This window comes from Canis aureus, chromosome 14 (genome assembly GCF_053574225.1).
Source record: "Canis aureus isolate CA01 chromosome 14, VMU_Caureus_v.1.0, whole genome shotgun sequence".
Classification (NCBI taxonomy): domain Eukaryota; kingdom Metazoa; phylum Chordata; class Mammalia; order Carnivora; family Canidae; genus Canis; species Canis aureus.
In genome coordinates, this window is record NC_135624.1 from 15,474,577 (window position 1) to 15,499,716 (window position 25,140).

General features: G+C 33.7%; 1 protein-coding gene across 1 annotated transcript in view; it reads right to left on the reverse strand.

The window, feature by feature from the left end:
• Nucleotides 1–25,140, reverse strand: part of CSMD3 (CUB and Sushi multiple domains 3) — a 1,166,404-nt gene that overhangs the window by 7,464 nt on the left and 1,133,800 nt on the right. The window contains exons 64-69 of the mRNA XM_077847015.1: nt 16,608–16,715; nt 14,195–14,374; nt 11,953–12,018; nt 6,269–6,427; nt 3,179–3,291; nt 487–574 (exon numbers count right to left, since the gene is read on the reverse strand). Coding sequence (XP_077703141.1) covers nt 487–574; nt 3,179–3,291; nt 6,269–6,427; nt 11,953–12,018; nt 14,195–14,374; nt 16,608–16,715 — 714 coding nt within the window. The remainder of the gene's footprint in view (nt 1–486; nt 575–3,178; nt 3,292–6,268; nt 6,428–11,952; nt 12,019–14,194; nt 14,375–16,607; nt 16,716–25,140) is intronic.

The following is a 25,140-nucleotide window of genomic DNA, read 5'->3' on the forward strand; positions in this document are numbered from 1 at the left end:
ATAGGAAATTTACATATCTGAATAGTACAAAGCCCCCAAAAGAGGTCTATTCCTCAAAGTTATTTTCCCTTTCCAGACCATAGGAATTTTTCAAAGTGCCACTACATTTTTGAAAGAGAAAGTTGCAATATTCAAACTGAAGAAAAGTACTATAGTTCTCATGAGATAAAAAAATCATTTACAGTTTAATATTTTCTTTTATATCTGTATCGCTTTTTCTCCTTTTTACTTGCTAAGGGCAAGACAGTGTGTCATATTTATTAGAAATATGACAAAAACCAAGCACTGTACAGGGTTGGTACATAGAGAATCAATATTTTGAAGAATGTGATTACTTAAAAGGCTATCAAATGTATCAATGTATAATCCTGACAATGCAAAATTCAAAATGTAGTAAGTGTGCCTAATGTACAGAATCCACTGTATTTTTCTTATGATGTCTAGAGTAATAAAGGAACTACATGAAAATGAAAATGAATACATTACCTAGTCTTTGTAGTCCAAATTGCCCATAATCTTTGCCCTGAATAAATCCTTGAAATACATAAGTAGCTCCATCAGGCTCAGCAGAAACCTAAAAATATTTATAAGGTTGATTAAATCTGAAGATTGGACACAGCTATATTTTCCCAGCCTTAATAAATATTCAGTTTTACTTTTAAATGAATGTTATGCAGAGTTTCTAACTCTGTATCTTCTTCCTATATAAAACACTACACATTGTGTAAATTTGCCATCATTATAAGCAAAATCAAAATGTTGATTTTTAAGTAATTAGAATATTAGAAAAAAGGGGGTTGGTTATTAATATAATAATATAGATATATAGAGATTTCTTTTAGCCTAAGAAACCTACTGTAAAAAAAAGGGGGTAATGATATGGTGAAACAGAACAAAGCAAAGGATCAATTAAAATTTAAAGTAGAAAACTGTACTTTGTAGATTCAACTACTATTTCGCATGTATGCACTCTCTCTCTGCGTCCCACCAATCTACATAGGTCGAATGTACTTTCCATCTCATTGGGTTTGGTCCTGTGACTTGCTTTGGCCAATGAAATGTGGGTGGAATTAACAGTATGTCAGTTCTAAGCCTAGGCCTTAAGAGGCATGTTTCCCATTATAATAAGTGAAAGATGCCAGTCACAAAAGACCACATATTACATGATTCCATAAATATGAATATCTAAAACAGAGAAATCCATAGAGATAGAAGATAAATTTGTGGCTGCTTAGGGCTAGGGTGGAGATGAGAGGTGGATGGGTAGGGTGATAGCTAAAGGGTGTGGAGTTTCTTTTTGAGGTAATGGAAATATTCTAAAATCAACTGTAGTGATGGTTACACACTTGTAAATATACTAAAAGCCACTGAATTGTACACTTTAAATGGGTGAAGTATATAGTATATGAATTGTATCTCAATTGAAGTGTTTAAAACACCTTACCCGTCAGAGCTTCTGACCTCTGACAAGAGAATATGCTCTGGGTAGCTGCTGCCCCTCCAGCCTGGGCCCCAGAATAAGAACCTAGAGCAGACCTGAACCTGCTACCACAGCCTCAAGTGGAACACCCAAAAATAGCCCCAGATACATGAGAAAGAAAAAAAAAAAAAAAACTTCTTTGGCCCTGAGATTTTTGTGGTTGTGTCTAATGCTGTAAATGCTGACTATACCATGTATCTTGCATGTGTATAAAATCTTATATTAAAAAAAAATACTTTACGTGCATATTGTGATTTGCTCTCATAAATAAAATAGAAATATATATATTTCATTGTTCCTGATAACTAGTAATATGAATTTGCTCATAAGATTGTTTTAATTAGGGCAGCCCTGGTGGCGCAGTGGTTTAGTGCTGCAGGGTGTGATCCTGGAGACCTGGGATCGAGTCCCACGTTGGGCTCCTTGCATGGAGCCTGCTTCTCCCTCTGCCTGTGTCTCTGTCTCTGTCTCTCTCTCTCTCTCTCTGTGTGTCTCTCATGAATAAATAAATAAAATCTTTAAAAAAAAAAAGATTGTTTTAATTAGTTACCTAAGTCCTGTATACTATTGTAAAGGTTGTAATAGACCTTGAATTCTTACCCTAAAAAGCAAAATATCATACCCACCCGGCCATAGCAGTCTGACATGTCAGAAGAAGTGATTATTTCCTTATTATCAGACACCATAGTCTAGTCATGGTCATTTTTAAAAATGAAATGCTCCTAAAAGAATAGCTCAAACTCTAATATTTAAATGAGTGAATTCATTTTGTTTACTTCCTAGATGAAATAATACAATTACACAATTTGAGTGCATTGAAGACATGAGTTAATTTCCAACTCCACAAATAATGGCACAGATAGGGAAATAAGATAAACATTTTTTCTCCTTGGGTCCAAAACTTACTGAAGCCTATGACTTACTATCTTCTTTCCCACTAGGTTTTCCTTATAAAAGAAGACCTGTTAGTTGTTAGGATGTAGCCAGAATTCTCCTGCTCATTTTTTAAGAAAGACTCTGGGGGAATATGTGAATAGAGACTTGTTGCATCTAACTGCCAATTTAGAAATTCCCACATAAGTGGCTGAATAGGACAGGGTGATTCCATGGTGAAGCTATGGTAACTATTTCTCCACTTGAAATAATTCACATAACTTTCTTTTCATAAACAGGTTCATAAAATATCTCAAATATTTATAAAATATCCTACATCTGTTAAATTTACAGGAAAAAAAAATAAGTGTGTTGAGCATACTTAGTTTTTCTGATGCATTTTGTAAATATGCTGCATATGTTTTCAACAGTAGACCCAGACAAAGAATGAATTATATGTTACCTAGATTTATTTATCATAGTATTGACCATAGACAAAATACATTTGATGAAACCATAAAAAAACCTATATGGCCTTCATACACATAAATACTACGAAAGTAGGCAAAATTCATCAGGATCCAGTCATTCTAGGTTTAACATTCTAGATTATTAAGTATTTACACTGAATCTTTTTCTCAAAACAATTTACCCAGAATAGTATTTTTGCCATTTTATATGTGCATGTGTGTTCATAATTAGCTAAATTTAGAAATTTACCTTTTTCCGTAATCTTAATGACAAATTATAGCACAAATTGGTTATTAAAATTAGCAGCAGACATTTAAAGAGCAATACAAAAAAAAAAAAAAGAGCAATACTTACAAAGCCATCCATGGCCCAATTGTCTTCCTTCATTTTCTTCACAGAAGCATGAGTTGGTGCTTTAATAAGGTAGATATGTAACATTAAGCGAGCTTCCTGGCTTTTATATACCCCTGTAAAATGTAAGGACATTTTAGTCTACCAATTTTGTAAATAGTTCTGCTTTATTTTATTGTCTTTAACTCTTTAAATATATCATGTAATGCATGTGACAGGAACAGAAATCAAACAAGGGCAAGTCAAGACCTGCTTCATCCATATGCTTTCCACAAATCCTGCAAAATATGTTAATTTCTCAGCTGAAATTCTCAACTTAAATCTTAATTGTGAGCTTTAAATTACCTATGCTATTAATGAAGTATTATCATTCTTAATAACATCATTCCATGATATTGTAAACAAAATTATTTCTGCCTCCAGTGAGATTTAAAATCTTCAGGGCAGCCCCGGTGGCGCAGCGGTTTAGTGCCGCCTGCAGCCTGGGGTGTGATCCTGGAGACCCAGGATCGAGTCCCACATCAGGCTTCCTGCATGGAGCCTGCTTCTCCCTCTGCCTGTGTCTCTGCCTCTCTCTTCGCTCTCTCTGAATGAATAAATAAATGAATCTTAAAAAAAATAAAAATAAAAATAAATAAATAAATAAATAAATAAATAAATAAATAAAATCTTCAAAGATGGAAATCACATGTTAAACTTCCTGATATTTTTCTTAATAATGAATTTGGTGCCAACCCAATTGAAAGAATATTCTAGGTGCTATTAGAGCCATAGAGGAGAAAATATATGTTCCTATCTAAAGATAGGATGCTTAAAAGTATTTCCAATAAAGTAGGAGATATAAGTCAGATACATAACCAACTAAAATACATGAAAAAATATGATAAATAAAAGGCCAGAAGAGAGAGGGATCATTTCACAATGGAGTGATTAGGAAATGCTTATGGACTGAGTCCTGAAAATAAAGTGAGATTTTTAGTTTTAGAAGGTAAATATAGGTAATGGCATAAAAGAGAAAAGCAAACATATATATTATGTTTTTTTTTTTTTTTTCTTAAACAGTGAGTATTCTAAGAGTAGGAATAAGCTGGGATATAAATGTGCTTAGGGGAATATTAGGAGATAAGAGTCTAAGTAAAAAATATGATTAACTTATGGTTGAAATTTGATTCCTTCATTCATTTATTTAATCTTTCACCTATGTTATAAAGTTTCATAAGAATATGCTGGGAATACAAAGATGATCCATAGATTTTGACCTAAACTAAGTTACAGTTACTAGGGAAAGACAAAAATAATGAAAAATAATATTGCTGGGAAAATGTTATAATTGATTTATATGGAGACAGTGAGAGCAAATGTATCTATTTATGTTTTTTCTATATTTGTAGGAATTTATTTTGAAATTTCTCTAGGTTAGATTAAATATACATTTATTTTGTGCAAACTCATAGAAAATAAAGAGAAAAAGGTTATGTCTCAAATCAGTAGTCATAATTTTATTTTGTTACTATAAAGCTTTTTCAATTTACATCACTGTAACTGTGTATAGTTTTTTAAGAATATAATACATATTAGCTTCCAATACTTTAACAGAGAATCATTCAATAATACAAAATGTTTGACAGTTCTCCTAAAATATACAAAATCAATAAATATAATGTTATTTCCATTTCATTTATACCACAAATTATCTTATTATTGATAATCTTTAGGATATACATATAGCCAAGAAGCTTATGTATTTATTTTAGAAAGGGAGAGAGAGGGCAGGAGAGGGCCAGAGGAAGAGGGAAGGAGAGAATCCCAGGTGCAGCATGCCCAGCACAAAGCCCAACATGGGGCTCAATCTCATGACCCTGGGATCATAACCTGAGCCAAAATCAAGAGTGGGATGCCTAATTGATTGAGCCACCCAAGCACCTCAACAGCCAAGACATTTAAATTTCCTATTTTCAATATCAATATTTTAAAAATATTATTTAAATAAGGGCAATTCAAATTCATCACTTGGACAATATTCACTGAGACTTATTTTGTTCCAGATGCTTTTTTAACTTTTGAAATAGTATGAACTAGAAGGCAAAGAGCTTCCCTTTTAGATCTTTTATTATTGGAGTATAGACAAATAATGTCATATCATGTTATGTAATTTACCACACTATACTATACCATAAATAGTGAAAAGAAGAAAGTGAAAGAGGATAAGAGTGTGTGAGACTAAGAGTGTGTCTGACTGTGTTTGTGATGAGAATGTTGCTTTAGATAGGATCATTGGGATACTGTTAATGGAAGACATTTGAGAAAACATCTGAATGTCAGAAAAAAAAAAAAAAACAGAACAAAGGTAATGACGGAAATGTGCAGTAGATCGAGGACACAGAAACTTGAGAAGGCTGAGCAGTTGGATAGGGCCTCTGGGTCCCTCAAGCATGTTTAAAGTAGCACAGATCTACCTTTTCTGTCTTCAGTTATGGTATCCATCTAAATATTCTCATTTGAAGAAACGATTCTGTGTCCATAAAACAGTTGCTAGTCACTTATCTGGTCTCTTTGGTGTTATGTGAATGCAGAAAGATTTAGTTATTCAAATCAAAGAATTTTTCAAATCAAAAGAATTATTCCATTTCATGATGTCTCATTCTAGCTACATCAAAATATTCATGAACAAGCTTATTTCAGAATCAGAGTTTTTCATTTGTGTAGTAATATTCATGTATCAATCCAAAAATCAGAAAGCCTTGTTTCTTTTTTTTATTTTATTTTTATTTTTTTTTAAGTTTTTTATTTATTTATGATAGGCAACAGTGAGAGAGAGAGAGGCAGAGACACAGGCAGAGGGAGAAGCAGGCTCCATGCACCGGGAGCCTGACGTGGGATTCGATCCCGGGTCTCCAGGATCGCGCCCTGGGCCAAAGGCAGGCGCCAAACCGCTGCGCCACCCAGGGATCCCAGAAAGCCTTGTTTCTTAATAAATTATGAATGTCATTAAAATGTAACAAATATTTCACAGTATAAAAATCACCAATAAAAATGATGCAATTATAGAAGTGAAGGCATAATGGCACTGTTTGCTGTTCTTTAACGTGATACCTGAAAGTAGCAGTTCCATGTTGCTATTGCTGAGTGTAGCATTGACTCTCCCAGTGGAAGCATTGAAACTAGTAACTGTCAAGGTCATGGGTTGTTTCCTTCCTTTGAAATTGTAAGAGCCTTTCCATATGTAATTTTGGGCAAACACATCATCTGGAACTGTAAATAGGTTAAACACATACATTAATTTCATTGTACCCTGTAAATATAAACATTAAAAATTAGATTAATGGATATTAGTTTATTGAATAATGAAATTTTGCTAAACACACAGCAATGTGAAATGTGTATTACAAAGTGAATTCTTCATATATGTGTTTCAACCTTTTTTTGGAATAAACCAAAATTGCAATAACCTAGATTTGTATTCATACATGAGTCATCAATCAAAGATAGACAACACCAATTAAAGACATAAGGCTTATATTCAGAACCAGCTAAACATCAAATTTACTTATATTTGGTATCCTCTAGTAACATCTTTCTTTCAGAAGGAAAATAAAATGATTTTACTGAGCCAAGTCAGTCTATATAAAAGTCCCAAGAGGTCTGCTTTTCTCCAGGCAGTATGAATGGATTTATAGAAGGAAGAGCATGGGGTTAAAACCCCCTCTTGCAGAATAGGACTTAAGGACTGTTAGGAGGGATGCTCTTTTGTCCCCTTACAGAAGACTGAGTTCAGTTATTCCAATAATAGATGCTCCTGACGAAGAACAGGGCTCCACCATATTGACAGCTTTGAATTACAGTATTTTTAGAAATAAAGAAATTGTCTCTAGAATTGCTCAACTCTCATGGGGGGGAGATGAATTGTGGTCAAATCCAATAATATTTTAAATGTTATAAAACTCATCTAAAGAAGGAATGCTCTTTATTTTAGATAGCCAAACAAGACATTATATTTATAGAAATTAGTTATGTAATTTAGAAGTATACAAGTCAAATATGGCAAAATCTACTCAGATCCTGAAATGAGGCTAAGAGAAACTTCCATCAGTCCTATACATCACGATAAGGTACATCCCCCAAAAGTAGCTATTCCAGGGAGTTATACTAGAGTTGCCTATTTGTGCAAACGAATGAGTAACAGAATAGGGGAAAGCCTGTTTTCCCCTAACAAGTTATTGACAATTTGTCACCTAGTCTTCACTATATACATCACACTTCTTACTGCCCAGATCACAGAGACTGGGGTAACATTCCTTGAATTCTACTCAGCAAACCAATATCGCAAAACTACTAGAGACATAAACTACATAAAACATAAAATATCCCCAGGAGTTGTATTTTGACTGAATATTTCAACACATGATGTTTTTCTCTATGATAATTCAAGAGCAGTACACCTGAAGGGTTAGCACTGCAAACAGTAGTTAAGCTCCTTTTAAGTCCCTCCTCTGCAATTTCTGAACTGTGTGGTTTTGCATAAATTACTTAACTCTCCAAACCTGAACTTCCTCCTAATTAAAATGAGGTTAACTTAGAGTTATTATGAAGATTAAATGAGATACAGAAAGTGAAGTGTTCAGCTAAGTGATAGATGCTACCACTACTATTACTACTACTGCTGCTGCTGCTGCTACAACTCAGATAAATTAGGAAAGCTGTGGATCTTAGACCTTACTGCATAATTGCTAATAAAATATATATTTAGCAGACACGTATTTAGTAAAATGACTAATCCATAGTTCTGACTTTGTGACCTTTACCAAGTCATCCTTACAGTGGCACTCCCTTCCCCAAACCCCAAACTTCACAGCTATGAATGCTATAGGGGAATGCTATGTATGCTGTGTATGTATAAAGGAATCTTACCTAGAACTTTGATACAGTGAATGAGTAAAAAGCCCTCAATTTGTTAAAGTTTTTAGTAAAAAAGTATGTTAAAATTTTTAGTGAAAAAAAGTACCTAAAACAAGTTTGCAGGAGAGAGTGACAAGCTATCTTGCCCTGAAAGACCTGGAATTTGGAAGTTAATAGGTTCTTAGTTGTCCAGGTAAAAGCAGGAACAAGGGAGAAAGATACCCTAAGGGCAGTGCCTAACAGTTCATACTCAGTACGTAAGAGGAGTTGTCTGTCTCATTGTTGATTTTCACCTGGACTGTATTGTGATTACTCTTTGCTATCTCTGAACCTTTAAAGAAAACCTATTACACCTGTTGATCTTATCCGTAGTCCTTAGGTGAATTAGTGATGGTTGAAGGAGATGAAAGAGAACCTCAGTGGCAGGAGAAAAGAGCGATGGAAAGATGCAGGTAGCAGCAGCAGCCAAGTACACTGCATCGGGTTTTAATCATTGATGTGGAAGGCAATGTTTCACAACCGGGTCTCCAGAAAAACAAGACAAAATGAAACAAAGCAAATGAAAAAACTGATGAGCGGTATTTGCTGATTTCTAGAGTGTAAATATTCCCATAATTGCAGATTTCAAACTCCTACCAACCTGAAATCACTGAATGCAAAGTTTGGAAGAAGGCACAGAATTGTCTGTGACAAGCCTCTACCTGCGGGCTCCAGCATGCCACTGCTGCCTTCTGCCTTTTGAGAAATGCAGCTCAGGTTGGGCAAAGCAGACACCATCTGGTGATTTATATTCCCGTGTACAATGGGAATGATAATACTTCTTTCTATTGTAGGTCTATTTGGGGATTTAACTATGAATGTGTATTTGGCTGTTCTTTGTAAACTCTAAAATGTCATCCCTCTCTCATTGATGTGGACAATGAAAAGAAGTCTAAGATGTCATGATCCTTTCTTTTAAGGTGTCTGAATTTAAACTTTACTTCACAGGCTTCATAGCATTGCTAAATGTAGTATCACGCTCCTGACTCTGATCCAATTGCCAAATTTCATTCTTGCTATTTTGGAGTAATATATTCACAATGCCTCATGATTCTAAATTAAATGTTTCTAATGTTTTCCAGTTGAAGATAACATTTACTCTAAAGTTTTACAGATCTTTTTTTACTAAAGTTAAAGAAATTCCTTTCCTTTATAATTTATTAAGAGTATTTTTGGAACCAGCTAAATTATAAATAGGTTGCATTTTATCAAATATTTTCTGTGTAGGTATTACACTGATCAGAATTGTTAGCATCTTAATCTCTCAATATTGTAGATTACTTTTAAGGATTACTTAATGTAAAAATATCCCTGCATATCTATCATGAACCCAATTTGGTTCTGTCATCTTTTGGTTTTTCTGTTTATCTATAATTTTGGATTTGATTTGCTAAGATTTTATGTAGATTATTTTCATCTATATATCCTGAGTCAAATGGGCTTGTAAATTTCCCTTTTGTATTTTGTATTGATTATTAGAACTATATTGGATCCATAGAATGAGATTGATTTTTTTATTCTTTTTTTTAGAGAGAGAGAGAGCAAGTGACTGGGGGAGTGGGGGTGTATGGGTGTAGGGGGGGTGGAATCTTAAGCAGAATCCATGCTGAGTGTGGAGTCTGAGGTAGGACTCCATCTCACTATGAGAAATCATGACCCTGAGATTATGACTCTGAGATCACAATTCTGAGATCATGACCTAAGCTGCAAACTAAGAGTCAACTGACCGCACTACCCAGGCACCCTTCATAGAATGAGATTTCTTGACAAGAAGAGATTTTATAAAATGGGATGACCTGTTCTGTTCCTTTAACATTTGGCAGAACTCATCAGTAGATCCATAAGGACCTGGTTTTTCTCTATGGAAATAGTTTTAAACTCCTACTTTATTTGTTATAGGATCACTCAGAATTTCTTTTGTTAGTTCTAGTGAAATATACTTTTCTAGTAAGTTGTCCATTTTTTAAAAGTTGTTTTTGACAGTGTTCCATTAATATAATTATAATTGATTTAATCTACTATCTGTGTGGTTATATTCACATTTCCTTTTGTTTTATTATTTAATTTCTGTTGCTTTTTTTTTATCAATCTTACCAGAAATTTTCTACATTTCCCCCCCAAATAACTACTACTGGGTTTGTTGAGATTCTTCTATTGCACCTTTAGCAGGCGGGAGTGGGGGGATTGTTTGTTCATTTTATTATTACACTAATTTTCTTCTTTCTTTTGTTTAGTCTGTTATGCTTTATAGATCTTATAAATAGGGCTACTTAATTCATTAATTCTGTGGCTTTCTTCTTTTCTAATGTAAGAATTTAAAGCTACAAATTTCCCTCACAATTTTGCTTTTGGTATAGTCTCCAAGTTTTGATATTTAGAGTTTTCAACATAAGTTCTAGTGTTATATTTTCTATTTCTTATTTAACTTATGAATTCTTCATGAGTATGGATTTTGTTTTTAATTTCCACATAATCAGAGGTTTTTAAAATATACCTATTTTCTTTTTAACTTTTCTTGCATCATGGTCAGATATCAGATCTGAAGACTGACTTTGCTTTGAAATTTATACATTTTATTAATTGCTTAATATATGATCACTCTCATACTTGTCTCATACACTTCTGTATAAAATATATAATTTATAATTGTTTGATGCAAAAATTTTTATATATGTATATTGGGTCAAACTAATTAATTGTGTTCTTCCATATTATTTTTTATTTTTATGCCTGCTTGATTTATTGATTGGTGACCATAAGTCATATTTTGCCTGGGAAATTCAGGTTTTACATTTGATATACTGGAGTTATTATTTAAAACACCTATCTGCTACTAGATAAGCCATCTCCCTTGGAAAATTCTGCATTGATTGACCACTGTAGTTTTCTGATTCCATTGCTAAACTTTCTCTCTTATGTTGACATATTCTTTGATTGCCCTAGTGGCATTCAGTCTATTTCCAGTGCATGTTAAATAAATCAGTGTTTCAGACTGATTTTTTTTTTTTTTTTTTGTGGGCACTCTAGTTTTATAGCATGTACCTTGAGAACTTCTGAACACATCTAAAATTAGAAACTAACACTGTTTCTGGCTTCATATAACTAGACCAAATCTATCTCCAAGGTACAGAACAAATGCTAAATCTTTAATTTTATCTGTAGCTTTTAATTTATATCACATAAATAAAATACAGACTAATACTAAAAAAGCAGCTCTCATATACTGAGGGCTTACTATGGGCACAGCACTTCACATTTCATGAAGTTCAAATTTTATAAACTAATCATTGTTTCTTTTGAATAGCTAAATAAATGTAGGCTCAGATATATAACATAACTTTTCGAAAGTCATAGTGTAGGAGGCAAATAACATGGTAATTACATTAAAATCATAAAACTGAGAAGCCTATGTTTTCAATGACTAAATTTTAAATTCTCATTTTTAAAATCAATAAACTAGAAAACAAAATTGCTGAACTTTTACTCTCATATCAAGTGTATTTTGTTCCTTCTTTAAAAATCTATATTGAAAATGTCTCATCTTTTTTGTTTTAATGTTTTAAATAAAGCAATGCCAATATAGTATAGTAACTTTCAGATACTCCTAAAGAGATATTTTATGAAGAGAACTATAAACATTATTTGGAATATAAACATATCTCAGAATTACATTTCTTGAGATTCAACATCTTAAAATATAAATTTTTAAATTCTAAATAGTCAAATTCATGGTTTTCCCATACTGAATATATATTTTTCTAAATAATGTTCACTTTGTCAAGAAAACAGTATATCACTTTTAGAAATCATGACTTCTAGAAAAAACAACTGAAATTACTAACCACTTAGCTTTGGGCTGGGTGTTCCTAGTGCAGGTCTTGGATCTTTCACCAATATTTTCGAACCAGCTATGAAAAAAAAAATTAAAAAGTTTACAAAGGTTAATATAATTAATAACACACACACACATAGTAATGCATTGTCAATTTTATTCTCTTACATATCATATAGTTTTCTCCAAAATGTCCTATTCATCCTAACATTTCAGCACTACTCAACACTTCTGTTGTACAGCTAACAACTTCAGCAATTACCCCCATTATAGTCCAATAAGAAAAGGGAAAGAATAGTGCTGCCTTATCATTTTAGAATTTTCTTTTTTATTTTAAAGAACATGTAAACCATGTAAATCAACATGTCAATAGTTGATTAAAGCATGGTAGCTGACGGCTATGGGTATGTTCCTATTGCACAAAGGAAGAAATAATTTGGTAGGGTATGTGTGTAAAAATCAAAATTTGTGAGACACTTGGGTGACTCAGTGGTTGAGCATCTGCCTTTGGCTCAGGGCATGATCCCGGGGTCCCAGGTTCAAATCCCACATCAGGCTCACCACAGGGAGGCTGCATCTTCCTCTGCCTATGTCTGCCTCTCTGTCTATCTTTCATGAATAAATAAATACATATTTTTAAAAAAATAAAAATTTATTAAGGTGCTCATGGTGTTATAAGAAATTGGATAGACTCAAAACTAAAGAGTCAATACTAAGGTTTTAAGCCAAACCACAGGTAGTTTAAAACAAGGGAAATCATATGAGTTACTGGATATGCCTGCAAAGTTATAAGAGCTATGACACTCAGTGCTTATAGACTGTGGTACAGGCAGATCTTTTTTATAAGGACTATATAATGTCTTTAAAAGGTTTTAGGGGAAATAATTTGGGTGAACAACACTCTGATTCCAAGACAGAGAACAATTTGGAAAGGAAGGGATATTGATAAAGAGAAGTTAGGAGTCTGTAGCAGTAGTCCCAGTAGAGATAATGTTGTTAGCCTACAATAGTAGTGATGATAAACAGCAAAGTGGATAGATAAAAAAGTTATTGAAATTCTGTTGGATTTAAATGGACTTTTAATCTTTCAATCTCATGAAAAATTTAAAACAAACTGAATAGTGTTCTTGCTAAGAGAAGAAAGTGAACACATTTCAAAAAGAAGGTCATTAACATTTGTGAACGCTGCAAGAGAACAGGAATTAGAAGGGCTGGAAAAAAAAAAAAAAGGAAAAGGAAAAGGAATGTATTGATGACCTTATCAAGAATTCTAGAAAAAACTTCCTTTATTCCTTGTTTTGAACACACAAGCCTTTTTTCCTCTGGTAAATTCAATGGTACATCTTATCCAGATGGGGACTATTCTGATCAAACAGCAAGAGAAGTGGAAATTTCACTTAGATCTAGTCAAAATACTGTATCACCCTGGTTGACTAACAGATTTAGAGGTGGGCTCCATTTAAAACTGACAACCAGACTCTTATCAAGAAGAAGAAGCTTTGACAAAAACTCTTCTAAACCAAGAAGTATGCTGGCAGAAGTTTTTCCTACTGTGGTAGGTTGAATAATGTGACCTCAAAATTCATGTTCACCACGAATCTCAAAATATGACCTTTTTTTGGAAGTAGGCTCTTTGAAGATGTAGTTAAATAGGGATCCTTAGATGAAATAACCTTGAAATCTAGTGCCTGGTGTCTTGATAAGAAGAGGAGAGGACATGTAGAGATAAATAGGAAAGGAAGCCACATGAAGATAGAAGATAGAAGACAGAACTTGGTATGGGGAAGCTCTGAGCCAAGGAATGCCAAGGATAGCCTGAAGCTGCTAAACAGTAGGAAGAGATAAAGCATGATTTTTCCCTAGAGATTTCAGAAGGTACATGGATCTACCAGCACCTTGATTTTGGGCTTCTGGCCTCCAGAACTGTGAGAGAATAAATTTCTGCTTTATTAAGCTATCCAGCTTGTGGTACTTTGTTACAACAGCCCAGAAAACTAATACATGTACCATGAAGAAGTAACTAGAAGAAGAAATAAAGAAGAAAAAACAGAGCATGTAAAAGAATTTATAAAAAAGACCTCAATAATATCTGTGTGCCTCTGGATCCAGAAGTGCCTGCCCTTGGAGTTGGCTAATATATTTCCCTTATTCCTAAGCTAATCTGAGTTAAGTTTTTGTCTCTTGCATTTTATTTTAGGAAGGCTGATATACTAGAATAGCTTCTGTGAGAAACTTCCACGATGAAAACTTACCTTCACAAACAGGAACTTTTCCAGTCCAGGTGTTATCAGATCTACATACTCTATGTTCTGTTCCACCTGCTAAGAAGAAGCCAGGCTGGCAGGTATAAATGAGTGTATAGCCATGAGACGGAAGGTCCATTCCTACTACATTTGCATGAGCAGGAGTTTCTGGTTGTTTACAGCTGTGGGCTATATTAAGAAAAAAAAAAAAAGAATAGCATTCATTTTTTATAGACATGTTAAGAAAATTTTGAGATGAGAGTCACAATACATATTAGAGGCATGTTATATAAATATACTTTTGCATAGTTATTCTAATCAATCAAGGAAATGTATCAATGTCAATATACATATTAATTTCACAGGCTATCATGTCCTAAGCAGTCATCTGTGGAACATGGGTAGGTGTTAAGAGGGAAGCTAAAGGAGGAAAAAGACTTACTGGGGATAATTAAGCTCATAAATATGTTCTGTATCACTATTCTAGAAAGTCAAAATAATTATCATTTTAAAGGATCTAAGAAGTCCTTTAGTAAGATACCTTTCAAAGGTGGTCAAGCTCAGCTTTTCTATACCAGTTTATGAAATATTATTTTATTATTTATTTTATGTTTATTATAAATTTTAAAAAACATGTTTTCTAAAGTTAAATACAACCACAGCTCAGTATGTTACTCTGACATTAATACTTCTTAATGCAGAAATCATAACTTAATAATTTTTTACATGTGGAATTTTCTGGCCATATTTTGTGTCCATAAGTAGCAGTATCTTCATTTTTTTTAACTTCTGTCTCCTTTTCTTCAAGGTTCCTCTCACTCTTGATTCTCCACCTCTCTTCCATTTTACCCATATGTATGCCACTTCTTGGCCCTGCCCCCAGTTTCCATTTTATATCTTATAAATACTATTCCTTTCTCAGAGATAGATGCTACAAGGAATTTCCTTCCTAAACAAGAAGCATTTTCTGATGGTTTGTTCATGGATAGGGATACTTAAAAGCTTGCCTCTGAAAAAAATGTTCTGTGGACAAATTTGCTTGGAAAAAAATTTCCATTTGTTTCCCAATGGAGATTCACAAAGCTATAAATAAGAGCTAAAATGTTTAAAATGTTTTTAAAAAACATTTAAAAAAATATTGTGTGATAAACATTGTTATATGTTTTATATTTAATATGAATCCATTAATAACATTTAATCCTTATGGAGGAAATACTCTAAGGATAAACACAAAAAGTTAGCCTCTACTACATCCTTTTTTGGCAGAGAGGGGCATTACTATATTCTTAGTCCTCACATTGTGCACGTAGTAGAAGTTCTGAAATGCTTTAAGTAACCACTCTATTTAAATGATCATATCCTATATAGAAGTTATCAAAGAACTCTGGTTTACTATGAAATACCTAGTTACATCTCACACATGTTCTAAAGTACATGCTCTACTGAATTCTCTTTAAGGAATATTGCCATATTTAAGTATCAACCAACCAGGCATGTGAATGACTTCTCAGTGGATCATCCTGCTGCTTTTCAGTGAGCCTCGGGTCCATTGGGGCCTCCTGTGTTCATTCAGGTGGTTCTATACAGGGCTAGCCTAACTTCACAGGATTTATTGAGACTTCAGCAAATCCTAAAAGTTGGTCACCATTCTGATGAGTATTTCTACTCTTGCTTACTCTTTATTGTTTTTCCCCAGAAGGCTCAGGATTTTAAAAGATAGTAAAGAAGATAAAAAAAGAGAAGGTGGGAGGGTAAGAGATAAGTAATTCACCAGCTGAAATTTATTTCTAACTGTAAGTCAGAAAAGACAGCTTCATGACCTTGGGCTTTGTTCTTCTTTAATCTGTACGGCAAGTGCTCTCAATTTAGGGTCAGTGCACATTTAGAAGCTCCAGGAAATCCTGAAATAGTATTCAAATTTTTGGTCAAACTATTCATGCGTATTTCCTTCCATGGATGTTTCTATCTTTCTCAGATTCTCAGAGGGTTTCACAAGTGATAAAGAATTAAGAGGCACTAAGTTGGAGCCTTCTGTATTTCAGCATACTTCAGATTCATAGGTGCAGATCTCTAAATTGATAAACTAATAATTATCTAAAATTTCCAGATGACCAAGCTAAACACAATTACAAGAGGTTTGCAAAAAAGCCAAAATAGTGCTCCGTATCTTATAGCTTCTTCTTCTTCTTCTTCTTTTTTTTTTTTTCTTATAGCTTCTTTAGAAAGAATGCTCCTTAATGGGTATTGGGGTTTGATATAGTAATAAATTTATAGACGTAAATTATGTTTTATCATAATCTTTAAAAATCCATGTAATACATCTTTTGTACAGATTTAGATTTACTTCTCACTTGTAAGAAAAAATGCATATAAATTCCTATCTGTGGTAAGTATAGTATAATTTCTTAGCCACAATACTTACGTATGCACTCAGGCTGAATTCCACTCCATGTGAGGTCAGGAAGGCATGTGCGTGTTGTAGACCCTTGGAGAAGGTGTCCCTTTTTGCAATGGAACTGCACAACACTTCCTACCTGTAGCAAATTACAGAGAAAAATGCAAATGTACCAATGCAGCTTCTAATATGGCAACAAATAGAAAAAAAAAAAAAAAAAACTTTGGATAAGAAAATGCTTTCAAAAGAAATTCTGCATGGTAGAAACTGGAAGGAAAAGATATTTAAAACTGATTTAAGGGCAGCCCGGGTGGCTCAGCAGTTTAACACTGACTCCAGCTCAGGGCATGATCCTGGAGACCCGGGATCGAGTCCCACGTCGGGCTCCCTGCATGGGGCCTGTTCTCCCTTGGTCCGTGTCTCTGCCTCTCTCTCTCTCCTCCCTGTATTTCTCATAAATAAATAAATAAATAAATAAATAAATAAATAAATAAATAAATAAATAAAAATAAAACTGATTTAAAATAAAATGAAAAAACTTACATCTGTTTGTATACATATCATCATCAAATATTTGAATACCCAGTGCATGGATAGGTGCCAAACTTTTTGCCATGGTAGTCTGAAGAAAATATACAAGATACCAAAAGGCCAATAAGCTACATCTGAACACAAGACAGACAGGTAGATAGTTAAATAAAGATAAAGCAAGATGGTTGAAGACAGAGAAATAAAGATAACTAACAACTTAAGAGGCAAATGAATATAGAAGATCGTAAATGCAATATGAGATTATATGCAAAGGTGTTTAGATGCAAAGATTGTGATTGTAGCAAATATACGCTATAAGATACGGAGTTTACACTAAGCTTTTAAGGATGTGGATTTTAGATAAATACATAGAACATAGTTTTCAAAGTGTGGTCCCCAGACTGGTAACCTCAGCATCATTAGGAACTATGTAGAAATGCATTTTCTGAGACCTTATTCCCAGGCTCCCCTGAATCAGAAACACTGAATGGGACCAGCAATCTGTGTTTTAACAAGCCCTCCAGGTGATTTTAAGGAACAATAAAGTGTAAGAACAACTGATAAAAAACATAGAAAAGATAAGAACACGATGTATGAAGGTTCAAATATACATCATATAGTTTAGGAAAAAGAGTACATTTGATTGGTTGACGTTCACACAGTGAGCTGGGAAGTTTCAGGAGTGGGGGAGGTAAAGTGACAGTGAGATACACCAAAAAAGAAAACAGACCCCAGAGTAATGTGTATATGGCTTTAACTCTGGATCTGATCTTGCTTGAATAAGGTGTATCCCCTATTTGAGGCTGAATCTATAAATAAAGATAATATTTGTCTTGAGATTTGTTTTAAACATTAAATGACACAGGACATATAATATACTCCATACAGGGATGGCACATAGGTTTTAAATAAATTCCAACTATAATTATTAAGTCAAAGATACATGTAAGAATCAGTTTCTGAAGGGTCTCAAATAGCCAGCTACGGCACTTGAAATCTTTAATGAAATCATAAGGTTGCTAAAGCTCTTGCTAGAACAAGTAAAATTTGTGTTGAAAATTAAATTAGCCCATTGCATAAAGAAACTACCAAACAAACAAACAAAAAAATGACCAGCAGTAATTATAATCATGAAGCCAGCACTACTATATTAGATTTGAATGGATAAAGGCTGAATTAACTTGTGTCAGTAGACTTGGGAAGGATGTTGTTTACTCAAACTACATTACAAGGAGAAATCATCAGGGTTTATTAAATAATTATGGCTGGAGGACAAGGTGAGAAATATTTAGTGCCTGCCACTTCAGCCTTCCCCGAAATTGGGAGTCTGAGAATGATCAATCATCCTCTTAGTATGTTTCACAAATACCCTATGTCCTTCCTTCCTGGTTAGTTCCTACTCTCTGCTGCTAAAGGAACATGGCACTAAGCTTAAGGTGACATAATTTGATCCAAGATTCCATTTGGACCTTGAGAGTAGCTGAATGCTACAATTTCTTATATTCTCATTATTAGACAGAACTATGCTCTACCAAAAACATTCAATGTCAACCATCACTCTCTGATAGCAACCTTTATTCTTCCAGTTATCTTACATTGTGTCTTCCCAGACACCCTCACGATAGCCTTGAGTAGATCCCTTACCCTCTTGACAACCTGTTTTGTTCAGGGCCACTCACTGTCCAACTCCACTGTCTAACTCCAGTTAGCATGTTCATTCCGGATTCTATATAAATGAAGTCCCTCAAATTGTACTCCAGAGCACACAGTTCACATACCCTGAAGTTATGCAATATAGGGCTACATATTTTGACTCTGTCATATAGACTAGATTATGTGATTGATTATGTAGACTTTGTAATTTTGTTCTTCAGTAAAACCAGTTTTACAAAACCCATCTCCTATATCAATCCAGCGATCCTAGTTTAGAGTAGATTTTAGTTAATGGCTGCCACCTTCTACCCATAAATCTCCCCTCATTCAATCTTCCACCAAATACTGATAATTTTGCATCTTAAATCTTAAACTGTCTCATTCTCCATTTCTCTACTTAATATATCCTGTTTTAGTCTTCAATATATTTTCTACAGGTTTGGTTCTCAAATTTTAGGGGGATCCCTGGGTGGCTCAGCGGTTTAGCGCCTGCCTTTGGCCCAGGGCGGGATCCTGGAGTCCCGGGATCAAGTCCCGCATCGGGCTCCCAGCATGGAGCCTGCTTCTCCCTCCTCCTGTGTCTCTGCCTCTCTCTCTCTCTCTCTCTCTCTCTCTGTCTATCAAAAATAAATAAATAAATAAATCTTAAAAAAATTTTTTTAGCAGATATCACAATCAGGAGGACTTACCAGAACACAGAGAGATGAGCCTCCCTTGAAAGTTTCTGACTAGGTAGATCTAGGGGAAGCCCAGAATCTGTATTTCCAACAAGTTCTTAAGTCGTACTGCTCCTGCTTGGTCAGGGACCGCACTTTGAGAACTACTGTCGTAATTATAATTATAATAATTGTAATTACAATAATCATCTAACTTGTTTCCATTTCTCCAGTCTTGATCACATTAAATTTATTTTCCACATAAGGTCAGAGTGATCAAAATGGAAGTATGACCTTAACATTCTCCTTAAAATCTTTACTGTCTTATCACCCATAGGATAAAGTTACATTGTGCTAAATTAATAGATAAAAGTCCCTATAACCTGACCACAGCTCATCTCTCTGGTTTCATCACTAACCATTTACTTTTACTCAAATTGTGCTCATATAATATTGAATTTTTGTAGTTCCCTTAATGCATGCTTATTTTCATGCTGTTTACCCTGCATTGAATGCTTTTCCCATCTTGCTTTTCCTAGATCTTATCCTAAAAGATTTAGCTCAGAAATTCTAGAAAGGCTTCCCAAGAACAATAGATTAGGAGAACTTTCTTTTATGTGCTCCCTTAGCAACTTTCAAAGTTACCGATGTTATCATCTATCCTATGAAATCACCCACACAGCAGGGGTTAGTTTCTCTAGACTAGGGACTGTACTACTCGCCCTTGTGCACCAAGATCTCTTGAAAACGTTAGATCAACTGAAGGAACGGGGACTGATAATTTAATACAAAATCACTTAATAACTTTAAAAGATTTAACATGACTATAGTTTCTTAAAATACAGTGATATCCCTTCCATACTTTACATAGCAGGAAGCTAAATCACTGTTTATTCTTTGAAGGATACATGTGGGTGACTTCATTAAGACTTGATTTAATAAGATATAAGAAATATTTTGGATTACATAGCAAGACTTCTTTCCTAATTTCTGCAAACTTTTCCAAAGTCATCATAAATACTACTTTAAATATTAATCAGATGCCACGAAATAAAATTTATTTAATTTTTTCTATATCTCACAAACACATGAAATAACTATCTTTGTCATATTCACAAATACTTATACAAAATATCTAATATACTTAGAACCAAATTTAGTAGTTGATTAATTTTTTGTTCAGAATTTATTACAGTTAAATCATTTACCAAAATTTTCTCCAAATATCAGTGCATTAATAAATTTTTTTTTCAGTTATAAGACCAGTTGATAGTATACTTTATATAGTTCTCCAACCTCTTCCAACTTGTGATGATAGGTTCTTCTGATTCTAAATTAACTTCTAACATGCAAAATACCATTTGATCATTTGTAGAAAAATAATTTTCCATTATCTAATTCAAAAAATTCTTAAAAAATAATTTATGTACAATTTTCCTATCCATATTTACTAATAAAAAGTGCCCTGCTTATATAACCAATTATATACAATGCAAAAATATGAATATCATATCAGAAATTTAAAATAATCCATTTTAATAGCAGTCAATGTTTAAATAAAAATCACTTTAAGTTGGACCCAATTAGCATGTTTTGTGCAAAAGCATTATAAAATTTTAAGACATGTCAATTTAGTAAATATAATTTATCTTCTCTAATTCCTTATTGCTTTATTTTATTTTTTTCTTATCTCTTTATTTTATTTTATTTATTTATTTTTTTTTAATTTTTATTGATTTTATGATAGTCACAGAGAGAGAGAGAGAGACAGAGAGGCAGAGACACAGGCAGAGGGAGAAGCAGGCTCCATGCACCGGGAGCCCGACGTGGGAATCGATCCCGGGTCTCCAGGATCGCGCCCTGAGCCAAAGGCAGGCGCCAAACCGCTGCGCCACCCAGGGATCCCTATCTCTTTATTTTAAATGTTATATCTCAGTTCCTAAGCCATGAAGTCTAGATAGCTAATCAAGGCATAATAGAAACTTTGTATAAATATAGAATATTCTAAGTAAGACCTATCCATGTCTTTCATGATATTTCATAGCAAATAACTTTTGTTTTCCTAGAATTTTCATCACTGTATTTATTAGTGTCTGATTTTTAACATCATATATTAAAAATATGTTTAATATACATTTATATAACATACATATATACATCAAACTAAGGCTTCATAATTTATATGCTTCCTCTGTAGCTTATTGTAATAACCACTTTATATTTGTATTTTTTACTACGTGTTTACAATAAACATTCTACCCAAGAAAAAATAAAGTAGCTTCTAATAAAAGACATACATAGATTTTGACTAATAAAATTGCTGTAGAAAGGCAGGATCATAAAAATGAAGGGACAAAATATATGCTTAAGATAAGATTCAAGGAAGTTTCAATGAGCATCAATTTTGGACTTGAGGTTCTTGGTTTAAAAAACTTTAAATTCTAGGATATCCTATAGTTTGTATTAAAAAGTTATCAGATTTTAATTAAAAACATTGGATGTTATGGGATTTTTGTTTTAAAATTCATGTCATCTTATTCATCATTTAAAGTCATGAAACAGGGATCCCTGGGTGGCTCAGCGGTTTGGCGCGTCTTTGACCCAGGGCGCGATCCTGGAGGCCTGTGCCTCTCTCTCCCTCTCTCTCTGTGTGACTATCATAAATAAATAAATAAATAAAAATTAAAAAAAAAAAGTCATGAAACACTATGTAACATGTTTGTCCCATTCAGTATACTTATATACTAATTTAGATTATAAACTGGAAATCATACATAATCACCATGGTTATTTTGGTAGGGCTAAAAGTCTTACTATTCTATACCTTGGCATTACACATCAAAGAGTGAGATTAAAAACATTTCATATCTATAATAACTTGAATATAACAAGTCCTCACTCCTAATGATGTGTCTTCCAAATCCACATCTCAATTTAAAGAGTGAGACAGCAGTTAGTGAAATATGTGTGTTTGGCATTAACTCCATAATTAATCTAGATGTTATATCAATCATTTTGACAGCTACTCCATTCACTACTGTTCTATTTTAGCCAAAAATAATTCTAACTTACAGTATTTTTGATATAAGAGAAAGTATGTTGAGTACTTTTTCCAATATTAGAGTTTTTGTCATCTCTAGCAATAGGTAATATATCCTTATATGTTAATAAATATATCTATGTTCAAATATCTATGATATGAATCCATATAGAAAAAGAGTGAATAAAAATATTAAAGAAAAAATAAATAAATGATTTGAGTGCCTGTGTAATTCATAACTTTCTCCTTTCTCTTGTTCCTCCCAGAAGTGAGTATCCTAACAGCTATAATTTTACTTAAGTCACTGCTGGCTACCTGATAAAACCAGGAATAGATAAAAAAGTTGAGATGTTCTGATTCTCTCTCTAGAAATTTGGAACTGAGTTTGAGACAATTAATAACTTTCTGTATGTGGCTGAGAGATAAATAGAAAAATACCCCCTTGATCATGTGGCCAATTTGCAAAGAGAAAAACAAAGTAGGCAGAGTAGTGGAAAAGATTGAGTCCTATTGTACAGTTTCTAGATTCTAGGCTTGGTGGGTCTCACCTAGATCCCTTTTCTTGGGGTGTTTGACATACCTGCACATGGCTTATAATGTTTTTAGGCTTAAGCTAGCCCAAATGGTTTCTCTTAACTTGCAAGTGAGAGTTTTTCTCAACCAATAAAGATGGCTTATCCAGGATTCTATTTGGAATCTAACAATACATTAATATTAGTTAGAATCACATAAACTTTAAAATTTCCAAGGGCTTTGTACAAACTTATTAAATATATTTATTATACATATACATATATACTCACATACCAGTCATATGCATGTAAGAAAGTTGATGTCCCTAATCTAACATACTGAGAACATCATTTGTAATTTTAATAAAGATTAATATAATTATATAGAGTTTATCATATTTGAAATATAGTCTATTCATATTTATCTAAGTAGAATATGATGATCCAGTGCATACTTATTAGCCAAATAATATGCTTTCAGGGTTATATTAACCTTGGGATAACATTTTTCAATGGTTATAATTGAATTCTTACAATGCAGAGTTAATAATTCTATTCATTTCACGGATGACTATACTAAATTCATTCTTGCCCGTTTCCATTCCCGATATTTCAGAGAGTATGTATTAGAAAGGACTCATACTCTTCAGAAAATCACCTGATTTAGTGCACAGACACTACCATCAAAACTATATATTTTCTCAGGATATTGAGAAAAGTGAGTGACCAAAGTCAAGTCAATGTTCTCCTTCAGTTTCTTCATCTACATGATGAGGACTAATGCTCTTTAACTAGTTGTCCATTTCTCAGGATTTAGATTAATTGATAAAACCTTTTATAAAAATATGAAAATTAACAAGGCAGGAAACCACAAATGTTGGAGAGGATGTGGAGAAAGGGGAACCCTCTTGCACTGTTGGTGGGAATGTGAACTGGGGCAGCCACTCTGGAAAACTGTGTGGAGGTTCCTCAAAGAGTTAAAAATAGATCTACCCTATGACGCAGCAATTGAACTGCTGGGGATTTACCCCAAAGATACAGATGCAATGAAACGCCGGGACACCTGCACCCCGATGTTCATAGCAGCAATGGCCACAATAGCCAAACTGTGGAAGGAGCCTCGGTGACCATCAAAAGATGAATGGATAAAGAAGATGTGGTCTATGTATACAATGGAATATTCCTCAGCCATTAGAAACGACAAATACCCACCATTTGCTTCAACATGGATGGAACTGGAGGGTATTATGCTGAGTGAAATAAATCAATCAGAGAAGGACGAACATTTTATGGTCTCATTCATTTGGGGAATATAAAAAGTAGTGAAAGGGAATAAAGGGGAAAGAAGAAAAAATGAGTGGGAAATATCAGAAAGGGAGACAAAACATGAGAGACTCCTAACTCTGGGAAACGAACAAGGGATGGTGGAAGGGGAGGTTGGCAGGGGGTGGGGGTGATTGGGTGACGGTCACTGAGGGGGGCACTTGATGGGATGAGCACTTGGTGTTATTCTATATGTTGGCAAATTGAACACCAATACAAAATAAATGTATAAAAAAATAATAAAATAAAGCTTTCTAAAAACACCGATATAATGGAGACTGAGACATCTTTTTCACATTTTTGTATTATGTAGACAGGCCTGAGGCAAACCGGAAGAACTGCAAATGCTATCAAATCAATGTTCATACTGTGCCAGAACTGAAGATAAATGGAAACTATTTTTAGCAACAGAAATATGGCACTCTTGATGAGTACTTCCTTTAGAAATGGATTTTTTAGGTTCCCACTGAATTTCACACAAAATAGTACCATTTAGAAAAGTCTGCAACACAAGGCAATTGGGTAATGTGTATATTGGCTATTTCCTTGTGGAGTCAGTATGCACTTTGGCTCCCCTAAGGTCCCTGTAATGAAAAATTCGCTGAATCTCTACATAAAATCTAAATTAGAAAATGCGAAAATAAGAAAGTCAGCCACACATGACTGGGCATGCTGAAGAATTCCAATGTAACAATCCACCTATTGTCTAACAATAGGATAAATGATTTTCTCAGAAATTTCCCATGTCAGTGAAAATGTTTAAAAATACTTTAGCATTATACACATATTATAAGATAAACATATTTTAGTCTACTTGCTTTACTGAATAACCACATTTTTATGTT